We start from the raw sequence: 25,611 nt of genomic DNA, 5'->3' as shown, positions 1-25,611 counted from the left end.
ATAATACCTTGTGTCGAGCCTTCTTTCGTTCGGCGTAGAGCAGCAAACCGACGTGGCATGGACTCAACCAGTCATTGGAAGTCCCTTGCAGAAATATTGAACCATGCTTCCTTTATAGCTGATTGAAATTGCAAAGTGATGCCGGTAGAGGATTTTCTGCACGAACTGACCTCTCGGTTATGTCCTATAAACGTTTGATGGGATCCGTGTCAGGCGACTTGCCAGGACAAATCATTCGCTTAAACTTTCCAGAATGTCCTTCAAACCAGTCGCGAACAGTTGTGGCCCGGTGACAGGGAGCATTTTCATCCACAAAAATTCCATCGTTGTTTGGGAACGTGAACTCCATCAGTGACAGAAAATGATCTCCAAGTGGCCGAACATAACCATTTACAGTAACTAATGGGTTCTGTTGGACCGTACTTCATTTCATGTAAACACAGCGCCCACCATTAAGGAGCCACCACTAGCTTGCACAGTGCCTCGTTTACAACCTGAGTCCATAGCTTCGTGGTGTCTGCGCCACATTCAAACCCTGCCATCGGCTCCTACCAGCTGAAAGACAAGGATGTACACTGAGCTGGAAAAAATCATGCTAGACTTCATAATATCGTGTCGAGCCTTCTTTCGTTCGGCGTAGGGCAGCAAACCGACGTGGCATGGACTCAACAAGTCGTTGGAAGTCCCTTGCAGAAATATTCAACCATGCTTCCTTTATAGCTGTTATGACCTATAAATGTTTAATGGCATCCATGTCAGGCGATCTGCCTGGACAAATCATCCGCTCAAACTGTCCAGGATGTACTTCAAACCAGTCGCGAACAGTTGTGGCCTGCTGACATCACGCATTGTCATCAATAAAAATTCCATCGTTGTTTGGGAACGTGAAGTCCATCAATGACAGAAAATGATCTCCATGTGGCCGAACATAACCATTTACAGTAACTAATCGGTTCTGTTGGACCGTAGTTCATTTCATGTAAACACAACGCCCACCATTAAGGAGCCACCACCAGCTTGCACAGTGCCTCGTTGACAACCTGAGCCCATGGCTTCGTGGAGTCTGCGCTACATTCGAACCCTGCCATCGACTCCTAGCAACTGAAATCGGGACTCATGTGACCAATTCACGATTTTTCAATCGTCTAGGGTCCACTCGAAGTGGTCGAGGGCCCAGAAGAAGTGCTGCAGGCGGTGTCGTGCTGATAGAAAAGACACTCATGTAGTTTGAAAAATATGTAAAAATCAGCCAACCGGTTGCATAGGTTTTCTATATACCTTGACCAGGTTTCGTCACCTCTAAGGGTGACTTCATCAGAACAGGATTTCGTTTATGTATTCAGTTACTAATTGTGCCTGAAGTAGAGTGTGTCTAAGCCTTTTTTCATAATTATAGCTTTGTTTTTTTTGTTTTTTTTTACTCAGTACGAGGCCTATTGTTTTACTTGTACAATGACTGTGATGTTCTGAAACGCAGATTCTCCCCGTGCGGCTTCAAGTACCACCTGGAGACGCCGATATCGACGAGCCAGAGGCGGGAGGACGACCGCATAAGTTACATCAATAAGGGCCAGTTCTACGGCATCACGCTCGAGTACATTCCGGACCCCGACAAGCCGCTCAAAAGTCAGACCGTTAAGGTGAGTTACTGCTGCTTTTTATCTCCTCCTTCAGCCCCTGCTGCCTGGCGAAATTACTATTACTAGCCTACTTCTCCCAGCATACGGCATACTGTCACCGGATCTTCTTGCAATCCACACAGAAAGAGACATGCCCCTAAATAAAATATACAGCGGCTAATTGTTTTCGTACTCACCTCTTTTAAAGACTGGAAGGCTCATTTCTGACAAGAAAATGTCTAAATTTTTTTCTTTTTTATTAATGGACAGCACGCTGTTGATATTATGATCAGTCCTATGTCACGAGCATATTAAATCTAAAGCGTTCATTGTTCATATCCAAAATGAAACTTGAAATAATCATCATCTTCACCTTATTATGGTCACATTGTTTGTGTACAAGACATGGTGTATAGGAAGTACGCTAAACTTTTCTCCTTGCATACCATAACATATATTTCAAGAATCGGGGGGAGATGGGGAGAAAATTGACTCATCCGTTGGACGTGGATTTCGATCGATGGTGTGGCTTCGTGTTTGTCATTCACACAAAGCTTTTATAGAGGTGAGAGAGATGAACAGTTGCAGATATTATTCCAGGATACAAATTGGACTGCCACTTTCTTGTTCAGACCACCAAGACTTACAAATTAGTTTATATTACTCTTACGTTACGTGGTTACCGAGAAGGTTTCAGATTCACTCGTTTTCGTACTTTCGTTGGCATACACAAACGAATATAATGACACTAAATCGCAAGAGTGAAATAAATTCAAACTGGAGATTTTGTGGTGAGTCTGAAATGCAAAAATGGCAATAAAGTCAACTATGCTATAAAATAACATTTTTGTCAATCAGGTAAAAGAAACGTTACGTTTACTTGGAAAACAGGTGTATGCCAAATAATGAAATTCATGGTTCTCGGACACAGTGCAAGATAATTTCGAATTACAAGTCGCGTCTAGCGAGTTTTCTTTGCGCCAGATAATACATGGTCAACGCAGTTCGACAAAACAACTGCTCAACAGCAGTGCATACCTGGACATTAAAGCAGACCGGTCCAAACGTTTAATTACTTCCCCCAACTCCATTCCGTTCTACATGGCCGAGCGATAACTGTCTGGCTTTTTTCATCGATAGAAATTTACGCAGGAAATTGCGCCGTACTGGTGACGATTTGCAAGAGACGTAGAAGCCAAATTTAAAAAAAGGAAAAGAGGGGCAAGAAATAAACGGTCCGTTCCGATGCGGGGTATGACGCAACAGGAAATTAAATGCAATTAATTATAATTGTCGCGGGCGCGGCAGTAGACGGACGGAGCCAGACCTGGCGAGGATCCAAGGACCTCGCCGGACTCCCCGTGAGTGGGCGGAGAGGGGCGTGGAAAAAGAAAGGGGGAGGGAGACACGGGGAACGACAGAGAATTTCCCCAACGGGTGAAAGGAGCCTCGGCCATAAACGGCTCGCGCATGCCCATTGGGCGGTATCCATTCAGAACAGCGCGTCTATAATTGACGCCTTTCTCGGCTGGCCATGTGGCGTGCGCGCGCACACACACACATACACACACAAAAGGATCGCCGTGAAACGTGCGTACGAGTACGCACGCGCAGTAGAATCAATTACGGCGGGCCGCCGGATCAGCAATCTCAGTCGCGCCTGCATTTTCTCACGATTGCTTATTACTTATGTAAAACAGCACTCAGCCGCCCGCGGGAGATTTCTATAATTTCGATCTTGATGCTCGCCGGGGAACGCGGCGCTGCGGTGAGTAAAGGCGGGGGCGAAGCGGCGAGGTGGAGCCCGGACTCGCGGACAATGTTATCTTTCGCGAGGAGTGCACCGCCGGCCGGGAGGGGTAATTGATTGGTCGCGCGGCGTTTCCAGCGTCGTATCTGGCCGCCTTATCAGGCACCGGTCCGAGGAGCTAGCTCGGCGCGCTTCGTGCGGCTCTGCGAGTGCTCTGCCTACTACGCTCGTCTCCCGAACGTCGGAGTTTTGTCCGTCACATTGCAAGAGAAGGTAACCCGAAAATACAGCCTCTGGCGTACGAAGCCCCATCTGCGAATTACTGTTCCGACCCGGAAACTGGATGGGGAAAAAGATAGGAAGGAAATATTACAGACACGAGACTCGCGATGAAGCGGCTGGCACATGTACGTGAATAACTGGGGTGACTGGAATGGAAAGGAAACTGGATGGGGACAAAGATAGGAAGGAAATATTACAGACACGAGACTCGCGATGAAGCGGCTGGCACATGTACGTGAATAACTGGGGTGACTGGAATGGAAAGGAAACTGGATGGGGAAAAAGATAGGAAGGAAATAATGACTACCAGATGCTCAGGGTACTGCGCCAATGCAATGACAAGAATTGAAAATTTTTGCTGGACCGAGACTCGAAACCGGAACCTCCGCTTCTTTAGAACGGTTGCGTTAACGGCCTGAGCCACCCGGACACGCTTTCCATCAGAAACATATTGCCAACTCCCCGCCCATTAGCCCCATACTCGCGGATTTTTGATTCCCGTAAGAGTTCGGATGTTGATTGAGCACCCGCACTGAAACTGTTGTTGTTGTTGTGGTCTTCAGTCCAGAGACTGGTTTGATGCAGCTCTCCATGCTACTCTATCCTGTGCAAGCTTCTTCATCTCCCAGTACTTACTGCAACCTACATCCTTCTGAATCTGTTTAGTGTATTCATCTCTTGGTCTTCCTCTACGATTTTTACCCTCCACGCTGCCCTCCAATGATAAATATGTGATCCCTTGATGCCTCCTTGCATTGCATTGCTGCAATGCCCTGAGCGGCTGCAAGTCAGTATTTTCTCCCTGTCTCTTTCCTCTTCCGTTTCCTTTCCATTCCTTAAACCCCAATTATTCATGTAACTTGGATATTCCTCCAATGACTGCTCTTTCACAAGAAACGCTGGATATCTGAAAGCGAAAAAATGATTTGTGTTTCACAATACCCACCCAAAGAAAAAAAAACTAATGAAATAATTTTCATAGAGTAGTCTTTTTAACAGTACCAAAGTTAGCTTTACTGACCAGCCCGGATAGCCGAGAGCAATAGCGCACTGCATCCAGATTCGGCGAGGCACACCGGTTTGGCGTCGATTAACGGAAGGACTGGTGTGTAGACTGTACTGGAAGTGATTTTTAGGCGGTTTTCCGCATCCGAATTGGTGAATATCGGGCGGATGCCCACGCCCCGCCATTGTCACACGGTTCGCAAACATTTAGAAAAAATTCGCACGTGGATAACACTATACGCACACAGTTATTGTACATAAATTCCGTCCTTGGGTGGAAATGGAGGCGATTAATATTTCCAAATCCAATAATTAATATGTGGACCCCGTGACGATACGGGATAAAGGCCAGGAAAAAGAAAGAACAGTAGCTTTATTTGTGGAAAGAAGTACTGATGTTTTTCGTGAGATTTGCTACTAAAAAAGGAAAAGAGCACGATATATAAGACAAAAAAGAACCTCTCTTATCAATTTTTGTTTGGCTATTAATAAACGTTACCACTGCCAATTCCTTAATACAGATAATATATTTCGATTTTTTCTATCTTGGATGGAATCGCACAACCTTTACTGTTCGGTATTGGGCGAAGCGCAGCAACGTGACGACATCGCATCTGGTGAATGCATCACTATTTGAAGGTGCTGTCGCCGTTCTTTCTGTTCTATTCCGTTGACATCTAGGGTGAAATGACATTATGGGACCCGAACACAAAAACAAGGTTGTCCATAGTGTGCGATAATACTATAGCTCGTTGGTCATCATGCAAAGCCATTTCATGTCATCCAGTGCGTGCTTCGAGCAGAGAAACAGGATCAGAAAAGTCCAAGACTGCCCCCTTCGCCTACGACATCTGAGGAATAACTTATTATTCTGGTAGGTGCAAGGCCACTTTGGATTCCGGGACAACGGAGTGTCCTGTTCCGGTTCCCTTGAGCGTCGTTGAAACAGCTCCAAACTGGTACGTAGTCGCTAATCAAAAATACGAGAAAACAAACATACGTAGCTGTCACCATAAAAATGTTTGAGCTTGTTGTTAGTTCCATTGACACCACACCCGCTCAGCACTATCTCCGGCTGGAGGAGAAAAAGCGCTCGTTGAATAATTGCCGTGTACTCGCTGCTACTCTCTACGTATCATTGGTCGTTAGCCTGATAACGCGCTGACGTGTACAGGAAAGAACCCTGAACCTGTAATTAAGAGAACTGCGAAGCCCGTCTGTTTGCCTATAACAGCACTACCATCGGTCGCCTGTCGCCTAATCGCGAACTTAATGCGTGCACTTAGCACTAACTGTTTCGCGGCCGCGAGAACATTTTAACGTACATTGCAAGTGCTCCCTTTTTACTATCTATGTATTTTGTTCATTCTCGTTGAGTTCGGCACTGTCTCTGGTATCACACAGATACGATATTTTTTTGTTGTTGTTTGTGTCTTTACCTATAACACTATTCTTAAGTTAATAATTAGTGACATGATGATACACAATAACGGGTAACCGCTTCGTATTCTTGCGTAAGGCACTAATTACGTCCCAATTCGCGAACAATCACTTAGCAGGTAAAGGTATGGGCAGATCGAGTTTTTCTTAGCGAAGTATTTAGAGCGTGTAATGGTGAAAGTTTGCGCAGCTCTGTCTGCAGCGCTGCGATTGACAGCACCAGATTGTTAGAGCCTTTCGACCCTCAAATTGATAATCCTTATTTCTTGAAGTGGCGTAGCGCCTAGTTGTAAAAGTAGGAGTTTTGATTTGTTTTCCAGTGGTATTTCGTTCTCCTCTCGGTGTCCAGCTTTCGAGTAATTCAGATTTCACTGGCCGACGTGGAATTTCTCGCCTTGCTGCAGATTTGTATTTTCAAATAAATTCAGCTTGTTATTCCAAGGAAGCGTATGACGGAACACAGCTACCCAAACAGGAAATTCTTAAATGGGTTGATTTCACCCAGTTAAGAGAACTCTTTACCAATTTACCCTACTGCAAGACGTATTATTATACTCCGTGCTTTACCCAAATCGTTTTCGACAGATGAGAAACAAAACAAAAAAACGTGGATGAATATCTCTATTACAGTAGGTACGACAAGAATTGAAGAAAACTACTCGCCTTTGTCCGGAGGCTTCAGATTTTTAAACCTGTCAAGGATGTGCTATTTCGAAAAATACTGCCTGCTTCCCTTCCGTGACGAGGCATTTGTGATGCTAGTGAGTCGATCATACTTCGAGCAAGCGACTACTTTCTCGAAAGAAACGGCCTCTATTGGATTCCTGATCATTGCTGCCTTCTGGTTTCGCCGGCTACCTCACTATCGAGCACTGCCTATCCCGTGCTAACCGTCTCGGAGCGAAGCGCACAAAAAGGCGGCAGTTAAAATTTCACCGAAGCGCCCGAGCTCCCGGCAGTATATCACGGTCCCTCCCCCCCCCCCCCCCTCCCCCAATTTCTTAGCCGCCGCTCCGCGGACGGCTGACCTTTCTCGCTACGTTTCCCACTGCATCATAAACGCCAGAGAGCTCTCTGCCTGAAAGAGTGATAAATTCTACAAGTTATTTCATGTCCCTTGCTCAAGAAATTTGCCCATTTGTTCACATTTTCCATCCATATTTTTTTGTCTCCTAGGTGCAGATGTCAGCGTAATATATTTTCGAGCTTTTCGTGCTTTTAGCAAAAAGCTGGCTATTGAAACACCAAAATAGGTATGAAGCTGCGAGCTCGAGTAACAGATGGCCGAGGTTTTCATAGGAACCGCAACGGCGGCGTATTTCGAGCCGCGACACAGACCGTGCCATTGCTTCGGACTCCTACAGTGCATCATGTGGCGAATATTGCAGTTACCGCTTTTAAAGCCCTGCCAAGCTTTTCGCGCCGTAGTTGATAGTTACTCGCTTGAGATTTAGCGCCGTTACTTGCCAACAGTAGTAAATCACACATCTGTCTCCGTCCGCAAGCGCACATAAATCAGTGTGTGTGTCCGCTGCTCGTGATCTACTAGCTAGCGTTGCTGTCTCTGGATCACGGAGCCCGGATTCGATTCCCGGTCGGGGCGGGGATTTTCTTCACCGGGGATTTGGGTGTTTGTGTTGTCCTCATCATTTCATCCTCATTCGTGAAAAAGGCGAGGCTGGACATGAAAGGACTGGGAGTTTGTACGGACGCTGATAACCGCGCAATTGAGAGCCCCACAAACAAAATATCATCGCTGTTATGTATGAGTGTTGGTTGTCGGTAGATGTGAGGGTACTTCAAAAAGGAAGCTACACATTCTTATGAGAGAACAATATTTTTTTTTTACTGAATGCTGCGTTACACTTCATAGTGGCGTAGATACACTACTCTATCTTTCAACATAATCACCAGGTCTCTGCAAACGACGGTCTGAACGCTCTACCATTCAATTATTCAAAAACAGTCTTCATCGTATTTATTATTACTTTACCGCCAACCGGTTTCAACCCGACGTAGGGGTCAACTTCTGGGCGTTTATACCAGTGGTCGACTGCTGGTGGTGTCACTCCTGTCTACATAACGGCAGGAAACTATTGATAGTTTGATAGTTTCCTGCCGTTATGTAGGCAGGAGTGGCACCACCAGCAGTCGACCAATGGTGTAAACGCCCAGAAGATGGCCCCTACGTGGGGTTGAAACCGGTTGGCGGTATGATAATAATGAATGCGATTAAGACTGTTTTTGAGTAATTGATTAATCATACTAATCGCTGCTTCATCTCCACAACCATGTTGTCCAAAGCTCTACCATTCGTTGAGTCCCTCGGCGATAGAAATCCGCTGCTTGGTCACAGAGCCATTCGGGAACTGGTGTTCGCTGAACACTCTCATCGTCGAAAATAATGAAAGGAAATGATCGTATGTCGCTTTTGGCCGACGGCCTCCATCTGAAGTTGTTCGGCGGCCTATCGCAAGTCGACTTGCTTGTCGATGATGATGAAATGATTATGACAACATAACATCCAGTGCCCGAGCGGATAAAATCTCTGACCCGCCCGGGAACAGAACTTAGGTCCTCCGCATGGTGTTCAGCTGTGCTGATCACTTTTTCTTCTTCAGTTACGTGGGCGGACATTGTTGGAAAAGATCTGTGATTGCTGCGAATCGGTTCCTCGATTGTGTTAACATTGTCGTGTCGTCTGTTGCGAATGTCAGTGGCCTTCCTTCCTGATCAGCATCGCCCACTTTTTTGCATCCTTGGTGAAATTATTGTGGGCATCATTTCATTACGCCTGTACGCGACATTGCGTTAGATCCATATACTTCTACAATTTCACTGTGAATCTGTTTGTAGTTTAGACGTTTTACGCACAAGAAGCGTATTGTCCAGCCGATTTCAAGCTTGGACTACGTTTGCAGTTGCCGCGCCATTTCAGTTTGCACACTATGATTCACGTGTTATCAGTACCGCAGCAGAACTTTGTCTCGCGGAATCCTGGAACATGTACTCACTCCTAACAAAGTGCTACTATTGTTGCGCAGTGGTCTTCGCGTGAGACGATATGAAGTCCCCACGAATATGAAATCAAGTTTCATAACTAATTCTCCACAAATACATCTCTCAGTTTTGAGAGAATCGAAATTGTGTATCACCAATTCTTTTAGAACTGACATTCGTAATCCGATATCACTGAATGCTCTGAATGTTTGTGTAACCTTTACAACAGAGATCCAACACTGATAAAGGGGACAGTTTGAAAATATTGTTAGCCGGCCGGTGTGGCCGTGCGGTTTTAGGAGCTTCAGTCTGGAACCGCGAGACCGCTACGGTCGCAGGTTCGAATCCTGCCTCAGGTATGGATGTGTGTGATATTCTTAGCTTAGTTAGGTTTAAGTAGTTCTAAGTTCTAGGGGACTGATGACCTCAGATGTTAAGTCCCATAGTGCTCAGAGCCATTTGAACCATTTTTTTTAATATAGTTACGTGCATATCGTGTGGAGCTATTACAGTGTCTCTAAAAACTCTCCAACTATTTGCCGAACGAGGAACCTTAGTGTTTAAGACGCTGTACTCGCATTCGTGGAACGAAGTGCAAAATCCCCTACGGCCACCCAGATTAAATGTGATCTAACACGATTAAAGTGAATTGTTGGATGATTTCTTTGAAATGACACCAACAGTTCTTTCGCATTCTGTACTGTGCTACATCTCCAATAAACCGTCGTTGCATTTGTTTTCTTACACCAAATCGTCGTCGCTTACATTTTTGTACGCCAGTAGATCTCAATCTTATCGTCTTCAAAACAAGAGCGATAGATACCGCTTTAGGGCAATGAAAGTAGCGTAGATGCGATTTACCAAGGTAGTAAGCTATGATATACTTCATACGAGAATAAATGGACGAAAGAACGTAATTAATTGTGGTTAACTCGAATACTGTGCGCACTTTGAAAAATGTTAATCATAAAATGAATGCTCATGACCAAACAGCCGATAGCAAACAGGTACTCAAGTAAATGAATATGCATAATCTAGCCCTTAGTCAGCCAGAGCTGATACAAAAGAGGGCGAATATAAAGTTGTTGTGGTGTCCTACGGAATGATAAATGCATCACTGTCGACTGAGCTGATACAAAATATTTCTCCCTCTAAATACTAAACGACGACTCATAGAGTGACGTAAGAGTATGTAGCGCCCCGCGACCGTGAGTGAGTCAGTCGCGGTACCCACGTCAGTAGACCCGGGGAGGAGGGGGGGGGGGGGCGAAGGGGGGAGGTACTTTACGGCGCGCTAGACTCTGCCGAGTGCCTTTTTCCGCATTCTCGCCCAGCACGCCCGCCTATTAGCACTTAATTGGTCCGTGGAATGCTGCACATCAGATTTCGCACACCGAAAAGGTACGCTTGTTACCGCGTGTTGTAGGCGCATGACTTCAATACCGTCTCCCCTCCTGAATTCATTCAGTGAGTAGCGAAGAAAATAGATTCAGTGCCCTCTCCCCCCCCCCCCCCCCCTCCCGCTGTGAGATTTGTTAATGAGTGATTACTGGCGTTAGCAGCTCGAAAAGGTAGTTAGCTATCCCGGTCGCAATGCACAGGCGCTTGCATCCACGATTTGTGACAAATGTTCAGTCATTGCATCAGCTTCATACACGTTGGTAAAAATTCATTGTTTCCATCTTACGCTTTCTTTTTTATCTCTTCAGTCTTTCTGGTTTTATACTACCCTCATATTTTTCCCTTAGTTGTGCATTCAGTATTTTCTATAACTTTTCTTTGCCTATTGTAGTACTTATCTACCTCTACCATTCCTTCTAGCGCCAACTTAACCGTACCTGAACGCCGTAAGAGTCTACCACATACTTATGTCTTCACCTATTCTTTGGAGTTCATTGTGTACCTTACGTGCCCACTTAATTTTTAACATATTTCCAATTACTTCGTTGTTGGATTTGCTGTGGCCTGAGCTCCAGATGTACACTTCCAAAACCTTCTTCTTAATTTATGTTTCAGTATCTGATACTAATCTGGTATTGGACCAAGCTTTTTCTGCCTTTGCCAATCTAGTTGTCACATCTTCCTGCTTCTTCCACTACCGTGTCTTTCCCGGCTTTGATGTGAATCAAGTCGTTATTTATTCCAACCTCTTCTAATCTTCAATACCTCCGCCTTTACTTTGTTTACCCCTAAGCCCAGTCACGGCCGCCGCAGAAATTCTTTCAGGAGGGATTGGGGGGGGGGGGGGGGGGGGGTGCAGGCAAGGCTCTAAATGTTACCTTTTTTGTGTAAATGAGAAATGAGTTGGTTAGTTTCGACACATGTCAAAAGAACAACATTTTATAGATGATATACAAAACTTATTACATTCTAGAGATTGCTGGCCATCCGCTCAGTATATGCATAAAACCTCTGTGCCCCAGATTCTTGCGCTTTGTAGATGATGTAAGTTATTTGCCAGTCTGCACGTAAGTCCCAGTCTTCTAAAGGCTGCACAAATATTAGCCTACCTCCGACTGTCGAAATCTCTCTCCACATCCACAGCAACTAGAAAGACACCTTTATTTTTACTTTATCTGCCTTCCATTGCCAAGTGAATAGTCTGAATTGTGTAGTACCATTTCCCGCCCTCAGACTATACTGATAAAAATGTAAATGCTGTATAGCACTGTTGGTTGGGATATCCCACGGGGTGGACTCAGCCGCCTGTCGCAAAGAGCGTTCTTTCTCCGCGCACGTTGGCTCTTTCCTTGCGGCTATCTAAGTGTAGTGACGTATGTGTGTTTGTAGAGTGTAGGTGAGTGTAATGGATACGTGTGTAATATAGTGTCGCGTTGTGTTGTTCAGTGATGATGATGATGATGATGGTGGTGGTGGTGGTGGTGGTGGTGGTGGTGGTGGTGGTGGTGGTGGTGATGAAAGAAGGAAGAGAGTATAACCCGGTGGCGGATCGTGCCCTACTTCTCTCGAATAGCACCTAGGAGGCCGTCGAGCTTTACATCCTCATTCGATGAACGGATGAGTCAGATGCCCCCACTTTACAACGCACTGAAGCGAGGTTTGGAATTTAATCTAGAACACTGACGAGAAGACTGGTGGTCGGAAGCTTTACACCACCACTGGTCCTCCCCTTGCCAGCGAAATATTGGCAGTGAAAAATTCATCCGCCACCAGGAATCGAACCGGCTTATCTTCGAACCATGTGGCACTGCAGCTTGCATTAGCGAACTCGACTACGGAGTCTATTACTAAACTGATCTTCGTGCAGTATGTTTTTCTTTGTTTCTTGTGTACATTACTCTGGTCAGCAGTTTACAAGTACGACCCACCGTACTATTTTCTTTACGATACCGTTGGTCGAAATTTTTAATGAAAACTTTTATGCTGTATGCCTTACGGTATTCAGGCATTGTATCACAGCGCCTTGATTGACAGTTTATTGAGAGCAGAGCAATGTGGCGATAGTTGCCTAGTGGAGCTTAATGGTCGGGTTCAAGTGTTTCAAATGGACGCCACTTCTGCGACTTGCATGACCCTACTTACCCAAAGGGGGCTTACACTTTAACGTGGAATCCGAACTATGTGTCGTTCGTGGCAACTGTTCAGAGCGTTAAGAGGTGAAGGCTAAATTAAAGGCAGATTGAAAATTTCCGTGGTCCGACCGAGATTCAATACCGCGATCTCTCCGATTCCGAGCACACCTTTTAGACAAGACTCGGGTTGCCCAATAGGATGCAGCGATAAATGCTGACCTGCGAACCAAATAACAGGATGTTGCACTGGCTTGAGAAGAAGGCCCACTCGCTAGTTCAGGCGAACTCGTGCAGCGGTGTTTGCACACGGACGGTGCTCTGCCCTCGCAGCGTCCACCGTTCGCTGACCGCGCGCTCCGCTATTACGGCTGCGGTTTTAATTTCCGGGCAGAAATTGCGGGAGGCCGGCCTCTGCCGTGAGCCGACTCTGCTCACCAGGGCACCGGCGCCCTCACTTAGCACTCGTTAAGCGCTCTGCTTTGCGTAATGTCTGTGCTGCGCTTACCGCCTCAATCGGCGACTCCGCACTGCCCCATCAATTTGCGTCCAGCACCCGTTGCTCGGCAACAGCGCTGAAGAAAAAAAAGGGCAAGGAGCAGCTATACAGCCTGAAGGGTAGAGTGCTGTGTAGAGATTATATAAACCTACAGAAGTAGTACCGCTCGTCGGCCACAGGGAAGCGTTCACTAAGAAACGAAGGCTTTGTGTTGCTCCTCTGAATCCTTTACGTGAATGCATCGTGTCTGTTCTTTCGGACATGGGAGAATGTGGATCGGCCGTGAGGGACACCGAGATGGTACGTGCAGTTGCGATAACGCTGTGTCCCGAAAGGTGCAGTGGTTCACGCACCTGCCTTGTAAGCAGAAGGTCCCGGGTTCGTATCTCGCTCCGGTAAACATTTTCACTGGTCGCCGATGATTCCGCCTAACGTCCTGCTGCAGCTGACAGCAGTGATTCCTCTCAATTTATATACAATCCTCTTAAGCCCTTGGTCATCCCTTTTTTCCTATTGTGCAACGTATGTGTCCTTTAGCTACCTTTCTCAAACAATTGGAGTCCACAAACTCCACATCCCGGTCGTCAAGGCCCAAGGGATGTATACCTGCCTTGCGGCCTCATGTGGATGGGTATGGAGGGGTATGTGATCAGCACACCGCTCTCCTGTTCGTTGTTGCAGACTGTACTGACCGTGGAGCCGCTACTATTGGGTCAAGCAACTCCTCAATTGGCCTCATGAGCCTGCGTGCGTTCTGTACCAGCCCTCCTACCAAGGAATAATCCTTGGCAGTACCGGGAATCGAACTTGGGTCCTCCATATACCACTGACCGCTCAGCTATGGAGGCGGATTAATTATAGGAAAAACATGTGGAAAATGAGTGACGCATGGCACATAGAGCGTGGTGCTGCTTTGATGGCATGAGTGTTTGGTCACTTTTTAACTATCGAAGAAGCTTTTCCCCCTCATAATGCTATTTGTGACTTCCTTTAATACATCACCATCCTAGAAAATCCTATGGTCACTGGGTATCGAACTCACAATTTCCCTGTCAATGAGCAACAACACAAGCCCCCAGACCGCTGAGGTGACGCTTAAGGAACTGACAGAAACAAAAGTATTACTAAATAAATTCATTAGTAGCTCGAGTCTTTAATACAATCTAATGCATTCCTTAGCTTATTTTAGAACCACTCTGGCACATGAACACTAGTTTCCGCTATCATGTTTCTCAACTACAAATGCCAGGAACAAATACCAAAACAGGAATCCCATTGTAGCAGTAACAATGGCCTGGGTGTATTTGTGTCCAGAGTCAACGAAAAAAATATGAAACATTCGCTTGTACTATTCCCATAAAATTGTTTTTTGCTAAACAGCATTCGCCGGCCGGCGTGGCCGAGCGGTTGTAGGCGCTACAGTCTGGAACCACGCGACTGCTACGGTCGCAGGTTCGAATCCTGCCTCGGGCATGGATGTGTGTAATGTCCTTAGGTTAATTAGGTGTAAGTGGGGAACTGATGACCTCAGCAGTTAAGTCCCATAGTGCTCAGAGCCATTTGAACCATCAACAGCATTCCTATATACGTAACTCCGCCTGAAATCGTGCATAGCAATCGCTTCTCGGCTTTTATTTAGTCAAATACGACCATTAAATTATGTATATCTCCATTAAACCTATCATGATCAAACAGCTGTTTCGACATTTAGAACAAAATCAGTACCAAATCTATCGGTAATATTTTAATACGGCTATACTACATTTACGCTAATGGCTTTGCCGCAGTGTTAACACCGGTTTCCGTCAGATCACTAAAGTTAAGCGCTGTCGGGCTGGGCTAGCACTTTGATGGGTGACAGTCTGGTCTGCCGAGCGCTGTTGGCAAGCGGGGTGCACTCAGCCCTTGGGAGGCAAACTGAGGAGCTACTTGACTGAGAAGTAGCGGCTCCGGTCTCGTAAACTGACAAAACGGCGGGGAGACGGCGTGCTGACCACATGCCCCTTCATAGCCGCATCCAGTGGTGTGAGAATGTCACGGCGGCCGGTCGGTATCGTTGGGCCTTCCAAGACCTGTTCGGACGGAGTTAGTTAGTTATACTACATTAACATGTTTTGTGATATATTGATCGTGCGCATAACTTTAATGTACTCAGAAGGTTTGATGCGGCCTAATGCAGTAAATGACGTCACATAGAAGACGTCGACGACGATGACGAAGATGTTGATGGTGATGGTAGTGAATATTTTTTTGTTAGGAAACGGGCTAATAACCCGAAACCTCAGTTTCAGGAAAATAAAGTACTGTGGGGGGTAAGCTGTAGAACATTTTGTTTGTCAATGTAATTATTACAATGTTTCGTAAGTTTCCGTAGGTAACACACTAGAGTAGCCAATTCTTTCATGAAAATACGCCTGTCACGGTGGGAAACTATATTGAAGGTTCCTAAGCTGTGAAGGCAGCTCTTCCAAACCTTCAAAGTTCAAATGTCTTCTGGAGACAGAGATGTGTGCATGTTTCGAAGGGTCGCTGCGTTTACCGATAAAAATACGATATTTTCTCTATTTTTTATGTAAGTACGTGTGTGAGGCAACAAACAGTTTCCATGACACCTAGAGAGACAGCACACTGACAGAAAACATGAAACTTTCCGTTTCCGTGAACGCTTCTCACCGTGTCCTATCACTTCGGTACTTTTCATCCACCACAACATACTTATTCAGTAGCTCAAACAACTCCTTCTCGGATACCGCGCATCATTTGCATTTCTGTGAACGACGCTACATATGCCTTGCTCGTATTAATCGCTCTGATTTACTTCTGCACTCAAAGTCCCAACATAGTTGAAATGTTGCCGAACTGAGACCTCCAGCCGCCGCTAGCAGAAATTTTATTTTCTCGTATATCATTTCTCGCACAGCATCAAGAAATCCTGCCGTGCAATAATTTGCTTGAACTCACCACACAGCAAGCAAGCATTTCGCACGTAATACTCACGACTACCATATCTCTGTAAGCTACACCATCATATTTCTCTACGTAACCGTGTGCGATATCTCGCATACAGTTATAGTTAAAGTTAACCGAAAGCGGCAAGCAGCAAGCTGTTCGCACGTCAGTAAGAGATTTGTTTTATTCCTGCAGCGTCTCGGATATTTACGTGTGTAGCTTCACACCATTGCATTTATTCCTGTCTTCCGTTCCTAGCGCGCAGGAGTCTCTGCACGTGTGAATAAAGTAAGTTATAATCTTTGCGCAATGTAGCTTCACGACCAGTTACCTGCCGCTGAAGATACTGCTATTACCGGGGGGCTTTGTCAGAACTTCTGCGGTCTTGCATCAACTGAGTTAGCAACTGACAGATGTCATTTCCCGTTATGAATCGTGGGACTGCATCTTCCAAGAAACTGCAGGCTGCAGTGCATTCTTTCTCCGCTGATCTGATCATCTCATCTGTATATGCAATCTAATCTATCCATCCTTGTAGTCCGCTGTCACCCTTTCTCTGGCCTCACAAATACACTGTCTGTAGTATTACATTTCGCAGCTCTTGCGCAAGATAAACCTTTCAATGATAACGCTTTCCTAATCGAATCCTCTACCAACTGGCTTAGTGCTTCGTTTGCAGTACAGTCTGTGACGACGACAGCTATCTGATGTATCTCCTCCCCTGACACTGACCAACGTAGAGATATGACTTTTTTTTTAATTTAGTGGCTTTCGGTACATGCCGGTAGAGTTATCTCGACACTTGAAATATGATTCTAGGATTGGTTTCGTTCTCACAGTACATGTTATATACTGCTTTAAGTCGTAACCTGGTACGAAGCTACACAGGCTTAACAAAGGACAGATTGCGACATAATCTTGACATCCACAGTATACTGAAACAAATAAGCAAGATGAGACTGTAACAGAAGATACACAGAGGTATTTATGTTATAAATATCCTACTAGTAACGCAATAAAAATAAGACCGTTGGTATACATTTTGGATCTTCCCATTTCAAGCCATATTAATAACTATGTATCAAAATTAACAATAAAATGCTCTTTTGTATGTCTTGTCAGAATTGTTTTAAAAGCTGCGGATAGAAAATTGAATATTTGTGCAGTCTATAAGTACCGTGTAGATAGAACACGAGATTAGTATATAATGACCAGATTTGGGTATCACAGCCACGTGTAAAGATACACCAGTCTTCAGACACATACATCTAGGAGGAACATAGTGACATACATTTATAGGCTGAGCCTTCCAAATACCGCTGAGTAGCAAGTGCAAATATCGTCAGTTAATTGTGCTTTGGCCTTCCCCCGGCATTCTAATTATGAAAACCATTAGATTAGCAGCGTATTGAGCTATATCTGGATGTTGGCTCTGTTAACCAACTCTTCCAGTATTTCGTGTATTTCTGTATCAGTGGATGCTGACAAGGTTTAGAGCCTGCTTGGGAACAGCTGCCGGCCGCCGTGGCCGAGCAGTTCTAGGCGCTACAGTCTGGAACCGCGCGACTGCTACGGTCGCAGGTTCGAATCCTGCCTCGGGCATGAGTGTGTGTGTTGACCTTAGGTTAGTTAGGTTTAAGTAGTTCTAAGTTCTAGGGGACTGATGACCTCAGAAGTTAAGTCCCTTAGTGCTCAGAGCCTTTTGAACCATTTTTTGGGAACAGCTGACCAAACGCCCGAAGATTTCATGTAAGGAAATTGATGTGATACGTGTTCCGAGGACGTTGTAATTAGATATGGTTTCTATCTTCTTCCTCTCTGGCGCTTAGGTTGAACCGAAAGAGGTGTCTGTTGTACTTCCAATGACTAAATTCCAGCCGCGCTATGTCCTGAAGGTCCTCGGTGTATATATTTTATTATACCATGGTACTCTTGGAATCGTGAAATCAATGAGTGCACAGTGGCTGCTTTCAATTTTAGACTTCCTCGACCATTCCTCTTGCCAGTCTGATGACAACTGCTTTCGGAATATGGGTATCATATAGGTGAGAGGGAGTTGATAATATTTAACAGCTCTATGTAGAGATGCTTGCTTTGCTAGGACATCTACGTATTCATTTCCAGGTATCCGAGAATGGCCTTTCATCCATACCATCAAGATGTTGCGACAGTTCCGCTGCACCCGAAACACAAACTCGACATTTGCTGCAGCTATTCGTACAACTATTATGGTTGTTTGTAATAAGTTGTAGGGCTGGCATGCCATCAGAGATTATGACTATTGTGTGTGCTGTTGCCGTCTGTACAAATAGCAGGCCTTCCAGAATTGCAATTAGATCAGCAGTCGTAATAGTGTTGTGTGGGTACAGATAATAAAAGCCTTGTCGTTAGCTTTGGGGTACACAATAGTCACTGCCACTGTCGTTATTTGACTTGGATCCATTTGTAGTGCAGTGATTAAAGCACTGTCCAGCTAATACAGATTTAGGTTCACCGTATTTTCAATAAAATTGTTGGTTGGTCCTCACAGTAACGCCACGGTCGATTTCCTTCCAAATCCTTGAGCAACTGAGCTACTGGGTCTCTAATAATCACCAAATCTCAATTTTAAATGTCCGTCACATTTCAGTTTTTAAAGACCGTGACGTGCTCCAGATCTTCACCACTAGCCTTGTAATCGCGTAATCTAGGATACTTTTCTTTGCCACACTATCTAGTGTTCACCGACATTTTAAAAAGAAATGTCACTGCGTGGTATACCAAGTCGAAATACAGTTTCAGCGTTCTGCAATTTCCTCTTCATTATCCCGCGACGATACTGTCCGGTGGACAACAGCGACATCGGTGGACAATGTGACAGTGTTGTTGACCGTATCTGATTAATCAATTACGTTCCTTTCGCGTGCACTTTTTATGTTATACGTTAAGCTGCTATACAATGAAGGAATTTCGGATTGTGCTGATTAGTAAGGAGATGTGTCTCGTCCAGTTTTTCGTTTCGTACTAGTTAAATCTGCAGGATGTTGCGCAGTAGCGCCAGGAAACCCTTTACTTTGTAGATACTTTGAAGGTTTGAAAAACCATACTTGTGTGTTTCGTGTCTGGATGCATATTCGAGAGGAGCTAGTGTCGACTCACCTTCCGGCTACACAAACATCGGATTTTCGTGGTTCTCAACAACCTCAGGCGAATGCCACTATTACTTCTTTTGAAGAAGGCTCGCCCGATATCAGACCAATCCTTGTCCAGTAGGATGTTAGGCCACTTTCTAATGACCTCGTCTTCGAACTGACTTTAAATCCTAGTCTCTCTCTCTCCCTCCCTCCCTCCCTCCCTCCCTCCCTCCCTCCCTCCCTCCCTCTCCGTCTGCCTCCCTCCCTCTCCGTCTGCCTCCCTCCCTCCCTCCATCCATGTTGCACTGCTGGTGTCGGTAAACTACGTCATTTCTGACATAACTGTCACCACGAAGAACGTGTCTTACGTCTACGCTGGAAGCTGTTCCCCATTAATGCAGAATAATGAGGAAAACGAAGGGACGTGGAGTGACGGACTGCAGCGGAGTCCCATTGCCTTCCTCGGGATAACTGCCGCCCACGAGCGCTCGTATGACATGAAGACGGGGGTCCGGCGCCGCCATCGTCCGGCAGCAGCGGAGGGCCGGGTAATGAAATGACAACGGCGCAATTACGGGCTCAGGGACGGCGCGACAGCCGTGGCCAATGCGTGATGGAGGGTCGCCGGCCGCCGCTTTTATAGCGCGTAAACACCGCCATAACGCCGGCGCTGCCCAAACACCGCCGCTATCTAAATTGCCCATCGCCATCGGCGCTCCGTGTCGTCTGCGTGCGACTGTCTCGCGCGCTGCCCGGCACTGCCTGCCGTCGCGGCTTCGAACCCCCGAATGTGCAATTTTGCGACGACCTTTAACTCAGAAGAACCAGGAAGGTTACGTTCGAAGTTTCAGCAGACGATTCGTTGCTTCCACCGTATAAGGAGCTAGATGACGTCACTGCGCCAACCTGGCACGGGCGCGCACAATGCCTGTCTACGATGGTCCCGCACGGAGGTCGTGACTTCGATTCTCACCCTGTGCAATTTCGCAACAGTCCTTAGTTCATCTCACAGCAAATCAGACGCCACTCGTACCCCACTAGCAGTACTGTGATGTGCCTCTAACTCTATTATGCTGCAGAGTAAAGACGTGTAGTTTCCCCAAATCATTGAAGCTTCCCGGAAGCTGAACTTGTGTGCCAGATCGGCAATCGAACCCAGAACCTTGCCATTCGGAGGCAATGCTCTTACCTCCTGATCTACTCATGCATGACTCATGATCCACTCTCACAGGTTTACTTCCGTCACATCCTCTTTCCTATCTTCCATACTTAATTTGTCCTGCATACCTTACGTGACTAGGAGTAAAGGATATGACGGACTAAAGGATATTGCGGACTAATGTCTTAGTCACAGCCTAGGGCATTGTTCCCAGAATGAATCTTGGGAATCTCTGCAGTGCCACATGCATTTAGCCTGAGATGTCTTTGATTGCGATGCTAACACATATGAAAGGTTTAGGCACTACTAAGCATGATCCACATGAGCTAAAACTTGAGCTTTCTGGAATATTAACACCATCCTCATCGACAGCAGATGGTTGTCTGCCGGGAGCGACGTCTGCTTCTTTTACAGTCGTGTTCAAAGTTGTCATTGGCCAATTCTATTGGCGATGACGTTAGCTGGGGGGCATGGTTTCGCGTGCGCGAATGCAGAAAATCCGTTATGTGGTATATGAGCCTCCTCCTCCATCGGGCAGCAGTTGAAGGGTGAAAAGGTAACAGACATCAGCTCCAACATCACCTATTCCATTAAGAAATATGATTTTTGTTTGTATCTCTTCCAAGAAGCCCTTCTCAAGTGCTCGTTTCCAGGCAGCACGCAGATTATAAGCTCCGTCTCTCATAAAACTGTAGAGCTCATGCGAGTTTCTACCGTTTCTTTTATTACGGTATCTCAGAAGAGGACCTTCGTTTCTTCAGAGTTTATCTTAGCACTATCGTAAGGCTGTGTGCCGCTGTCGCTGATTTCCCAAGACTGCTATACTTGATTTGCCGTCTATGTTCAACGCAGCGCCCGGCGACAGTGCGGATTTCCTGCCCAACGTAACTTTCACCTCATTCAGTCATCTACTGACGAAGGAGATGCTGTGAATCTTCGAAAGCTCGCGTTTTAGCTCTGATTAAGTTTAAATGTTGTCGAGGTGGTTGCCTTTACCGGTCTTGCTTGTTTCAGCACTGAGCGAAGCTTTGCCAACGGGCGCACAGATGGTCATAATTTTCCCTGCTATCGGGGACAACAGGAATGGCACTCACTGACAAAAAATAATCACTGCTAAATCAAATGGAGAGGATACACCCTTGTAGTAAAACATTGATGGATTTGAATCATAAATTACGGGAAAACACGGAAAACAAGAGAATCGAAGCTTGGTTCAAATGGCTCTGAGCTCTATGGGACTTAACCTCTGAGGTCATCAGTCCCCTAGAACTTAGAATTACTTAAGCCTAAGTAACCTAAGGACAACACACACACACTCATTGCCGAGGCAAGACTCGAACCTGCGACCGTAGCGGTCGCGCGGTTCCAGACTGAAGCGCCTAGAACTGCTCGGCCACAACGGCCGGCAGAATCGGAGCGTTTGGGATGTGGTACCATAGAAGGATGTTGAAAATAGGTAGACCGATAAGAAATAAGGCGGTTCACCGCACAAACACCGAGGGGAGGGACCTGTGGAAAGCACTGAGAAGAAGAGACAGAATGATAAGGCATGCGTTCGGACATGGGACGACAACTTCCATGGTACTTGAGGGAGCCATAGTAGATAAAAATTGTATGGGAAGACAGAAATCGCAATCTATCCAAACAGATAATTGTGGACATAGTGTTTCACTGCCATTCTGAGATGAAGAGATTGGCACAGGAGGGGAATTCGTGGAGGGCCACATCAAACCAGCCAGAAGAATTATGTAATTTTTTTGGCGGAGAACAGTGGTTTTTCTTGGTATTTTAAAATAAGCATGAACAGTCTCGACCGCAAGATTTTTGTGGTTACCGGTTTCGATCATATGACTTTCTTCAGACATCATACTATGAGAGTAGGCGGTTTGTTGAGTTCGCAACGCTTGTTCCGTTCTCCGCCAACGCCTACCACCATGGTATGAGATCTGAAGATGGTCCGTAACCAACCGAAACAGGTAACCATAATAATAAAGGTTTCTTGCGGTCGAGACTGCTTCTGTTCATTTTAGAAGAATGATTAGCTTAATCCAATAGGCAAGAGCGATCATCAGTCGGATCCCTAACGGGTATAACACGAGAATGGAGGGATTCATACGATAGTCAGTTAATACTGCTAGTCTTTATAGAACTACAGTGTACTTATCTGATGGTGTAACTGCAGAGTTAGAAATTTTTAGACACCTCGGCTAGTGCTCCGAGCCTAACGCCTGCGAAGGTACTACATAGGCGTCGCACAAGCAGCGTCCTATAAAAAGAAAAAAAGACGACGACGACGACGAGAACGTAACGTGACGGTGTTCACAAAGTGCACCATTACGAGCGCAGTAAATCTGACCGCGGGCCATTAATAAGAAATTTCTGGCGGTGTTTATGCACGTCTGGCGCGACCGGAGTATCTGGCCAGCCTCCCTGCCGCTTCCAGGGGTCGCAATTAAAATGATGATTTATCTGGCGGCCATTTTTCTTTGATTTACGGTCTCCTCGGTGCCAAAGGGAAAGTATGGGACCCCAGACGCTGAGCAGCGCTGCGTGCTTAGGGTGGGTGCGTCGCTGCTGAGAGGCACGCCGTCTCCTACACCCAACAATTCACCGAGAGTTGCGAACCCGTCTTACTGACAGCGGATCTACCTCCGTGCAGTAACTCACTCTTCACCACGAATCTTTCTCAACCCATACAAACACGTGGGCGAGTAACCAAATGCTAACGCATTTGCCTTACAGCGTTTTGTCGCTCCCATGTATGGACATAGGCACAGGGAGTGGAAGAGATTGCATATCATAAATGTAGTATATGCTGATTATGTGCTCGCTTCTTCTTATCATTTCTATCTCACAGCAAAAACTTCCGCCGTATCATCATGTTCCGTACATTGCCCACAGATGGCACTGTTGCTTCTTTCGTAACATGTATACGTTTTCGAAAAACTACCAAATTAATACTTAAAATCAGGGCATTCGTGGCGAATATGAGCTTTGCTTTCATTTTTCCACCTTTTCAGTCTCTCTCTCTCCCTCGCTCCCTCTCCCCCTCCCTCTCCACCTCCCTCCCTCCATGTTGTGTAATTAAGAATAAAAAATAAGATTTCTTCATTTATTCGAAAATCGTACACTACGTGAAATAAGGAACATGACTACATGAGAAAGCTGTACTCTGTGCAACTGCGATTTAGTACTGTACTAATCGAAAACAGAAAAATCATACATATCAGAAGAAGAATCAAGAGGTTATACTCCTTCGTTTCGAAGAAAGGAGATTTAAAGTTTGTCTTGTAGACATCGTGGTCATTAGTGACGAATCAATTACACAGTAGAACAAGGTTAAAAAAAAAATTGTGGCACAACTTGACTAAAAGGAGGGATCTGTTGACAGGACACATCCTGAGGCATCAAGTAATCGCAATGTGACAATGAAAGGGAGTATGGAGAATAAATATTCTGAAGAACGTTCAAGCGAATGGACCGCAACATTCGTCTGAAGTGAGGAAGTCACAACAAAAAATCAAATTGCTAGATGTTCATCTTTGGAATCGAGTCCCCACGAAAATGATGTCAGTGTCCTAACTATTGCACAACTTTTTTTTTACAGAATAATGATATAAATGCTTGTTGTGGTATCGGATGAAATAAATGTATGAAGGTGGTATCTGATCAAATTCCTTTACATTCTACCTCCGCGTCGTATGTACAGTAAACCGCCTAGACGTAGAATTTGACATATTACATGTTCACACTTGACGTATCCTATCATACTGATGGTCAGGTGAATCACGAAATAAGATCATACCATTTACCCATTCTATATTAAAAGTTTCGGCGAACGTTGTACTTTCTCAGGTTTCTTCTCTCGGGTAGAAGACAACAATCCATCAGACCTAGCTGATGTGTCCGGTGAGCTTTGTTACGTTTGGATGGTTAGAAAACGGGTATTTGAGCGTTACGTAGGAAGGGCGAGCGGATCACCGCAGAAAATGGGACACTGTTTCGGCAGAAATACAGCAACATCCCTAGATCATCTGGTTCAAATAGGCTCCACTTCAGTAGTGTCCTAGGAACGACCAAGACTATCATGGTCAAATATTACAAGAGCCGTAACTCCGAGAGAAATTCTTCTTTTCTAAGGTTAATGATGTACATTTTCGACCGAATTCCACTGGAAGACAACGTAGCCATAATTGAAGCGAACACTCACTCCTTTCGTTGCACAATAGGAGCTGTCAGCATTGGTACACAGACGTCATCGTCGCCAGAGCTCTCCGGCGACAAAGCGCGCGTCACTCCACACTTGCAGAAACGCCCCCGCCGGGCAAGGTGTGGGCGGATGGCTTGTGGCGCAGCACGAGGCCGTGATTTACAGTGCAGTCATTACCGCGGACGGAACACAAACACAATTTGATGAACGTCGCATAAATCACTCGCGGCCGCCCATGGCGAGGACAGACAGCCCGAATGTATAATGTTTTTCAATTACGTCCGCTCCGCTTGCCACGAGCGGTTGAGTTATGCCTCACTGTCTTCTTATTACGTAATGGCTGCACTGCCTGAAATCTCTTGTGGGCATTCTGTTATCTCCCGCCGGGCGTCTCTGTTTCCGGCTTTTTTACCTTACTAGTCCTCGTGCGGAGGTTCTTACTCACTCCTTGTGACCGATTATCCGCACCGCCGTCCTCAGGTTAAAATGATCCTCGTACAATCTGTCATCGCGATTGCGAGGTAAGTGAGAGTTGAAGTTCGCGAGATTGATGTGTATGCTGGCACATTTCCAAAAGCTGAATTCCATGTTCATTTATTCTACACTTAATGGCTATTTACTTCATGTACGTAGTAATAACTCATGACAAAAGATTATCAGTATTAGTGTCTCCGCTGAATGTAAATTGTGGAAGGCTTTCTCCCTCTCTCACTCGGAGGTGTTTATAAATGCATGCTTCAAGCGGTTTCTCTCTTCAGGCACTTTACTTAGTTTCTTTCATCTCGCTTTTGTGCTGTTTGGTGATGAGTATACATCGGCCATGAAACTTCCTGGCAGATTAAAACTGTGTGCCGGACCGAGACTCGAACTCGGGACCTTTGCCTTTCGCGGGAAAGTGCTCTACCAACTGAGCTACCCAAGCACGGCTCACGCCCCGTCCTCACAGCCTTAATTTCGCCAGTACCTCGTCTCCTACCTTCCAAACTTCACAGAAGCTCTCCTGCAAACCTTGCAGAACTACCACTACTGAACGAAAGGATATTGCGGAGACATGG

The 25,611-nt window shown here is 45.7% G+C and overlaps 1 protein-coding gene across 1 annotated transcript in view; it reads left to right on the top strand.

Annotated features, from left to right (window-relative positions):
* The window catches only part of LOC124798717 (protein grainyhead), a 217,372-nt gene that overhangs the window by 86,492 nt on the left and 105,269 nt on the right, over positions 1-25,611 (top strand). Inside the window, exon 4 of the mRNA XM_047262244.1 lies at positions 1,478-1,640. Within this exon, the coding sequence (XP_047118200.1) occupies positions 1,478-1,640 (163 nt within the window). The remainder of the gene's footprint in view (positions 1-1,477; positions 1,641-25,611) is intronic.

The sequence above is a fragment of the Schistocerca piceifrons genome, chromosome 5 (assembly GCF_021461385.2).
Source record: "Schistocerca piceifrons isolate TAMUIC-IGC-003096 chromosome 5, iqSchPice1.1, whole genome shotgun sequence".
NCBI classification, from domain to species: Eukaryota; Metazoa; Arthropoda; class Insecta; order Orthoptera; family Acrididae; genus Schistocerca; species Schistocerca piceifrons.
Note: the sequence above shows the minus strand (reverse complement) of the source record. Positions and strands in the feature narration are given on the sequence as shown.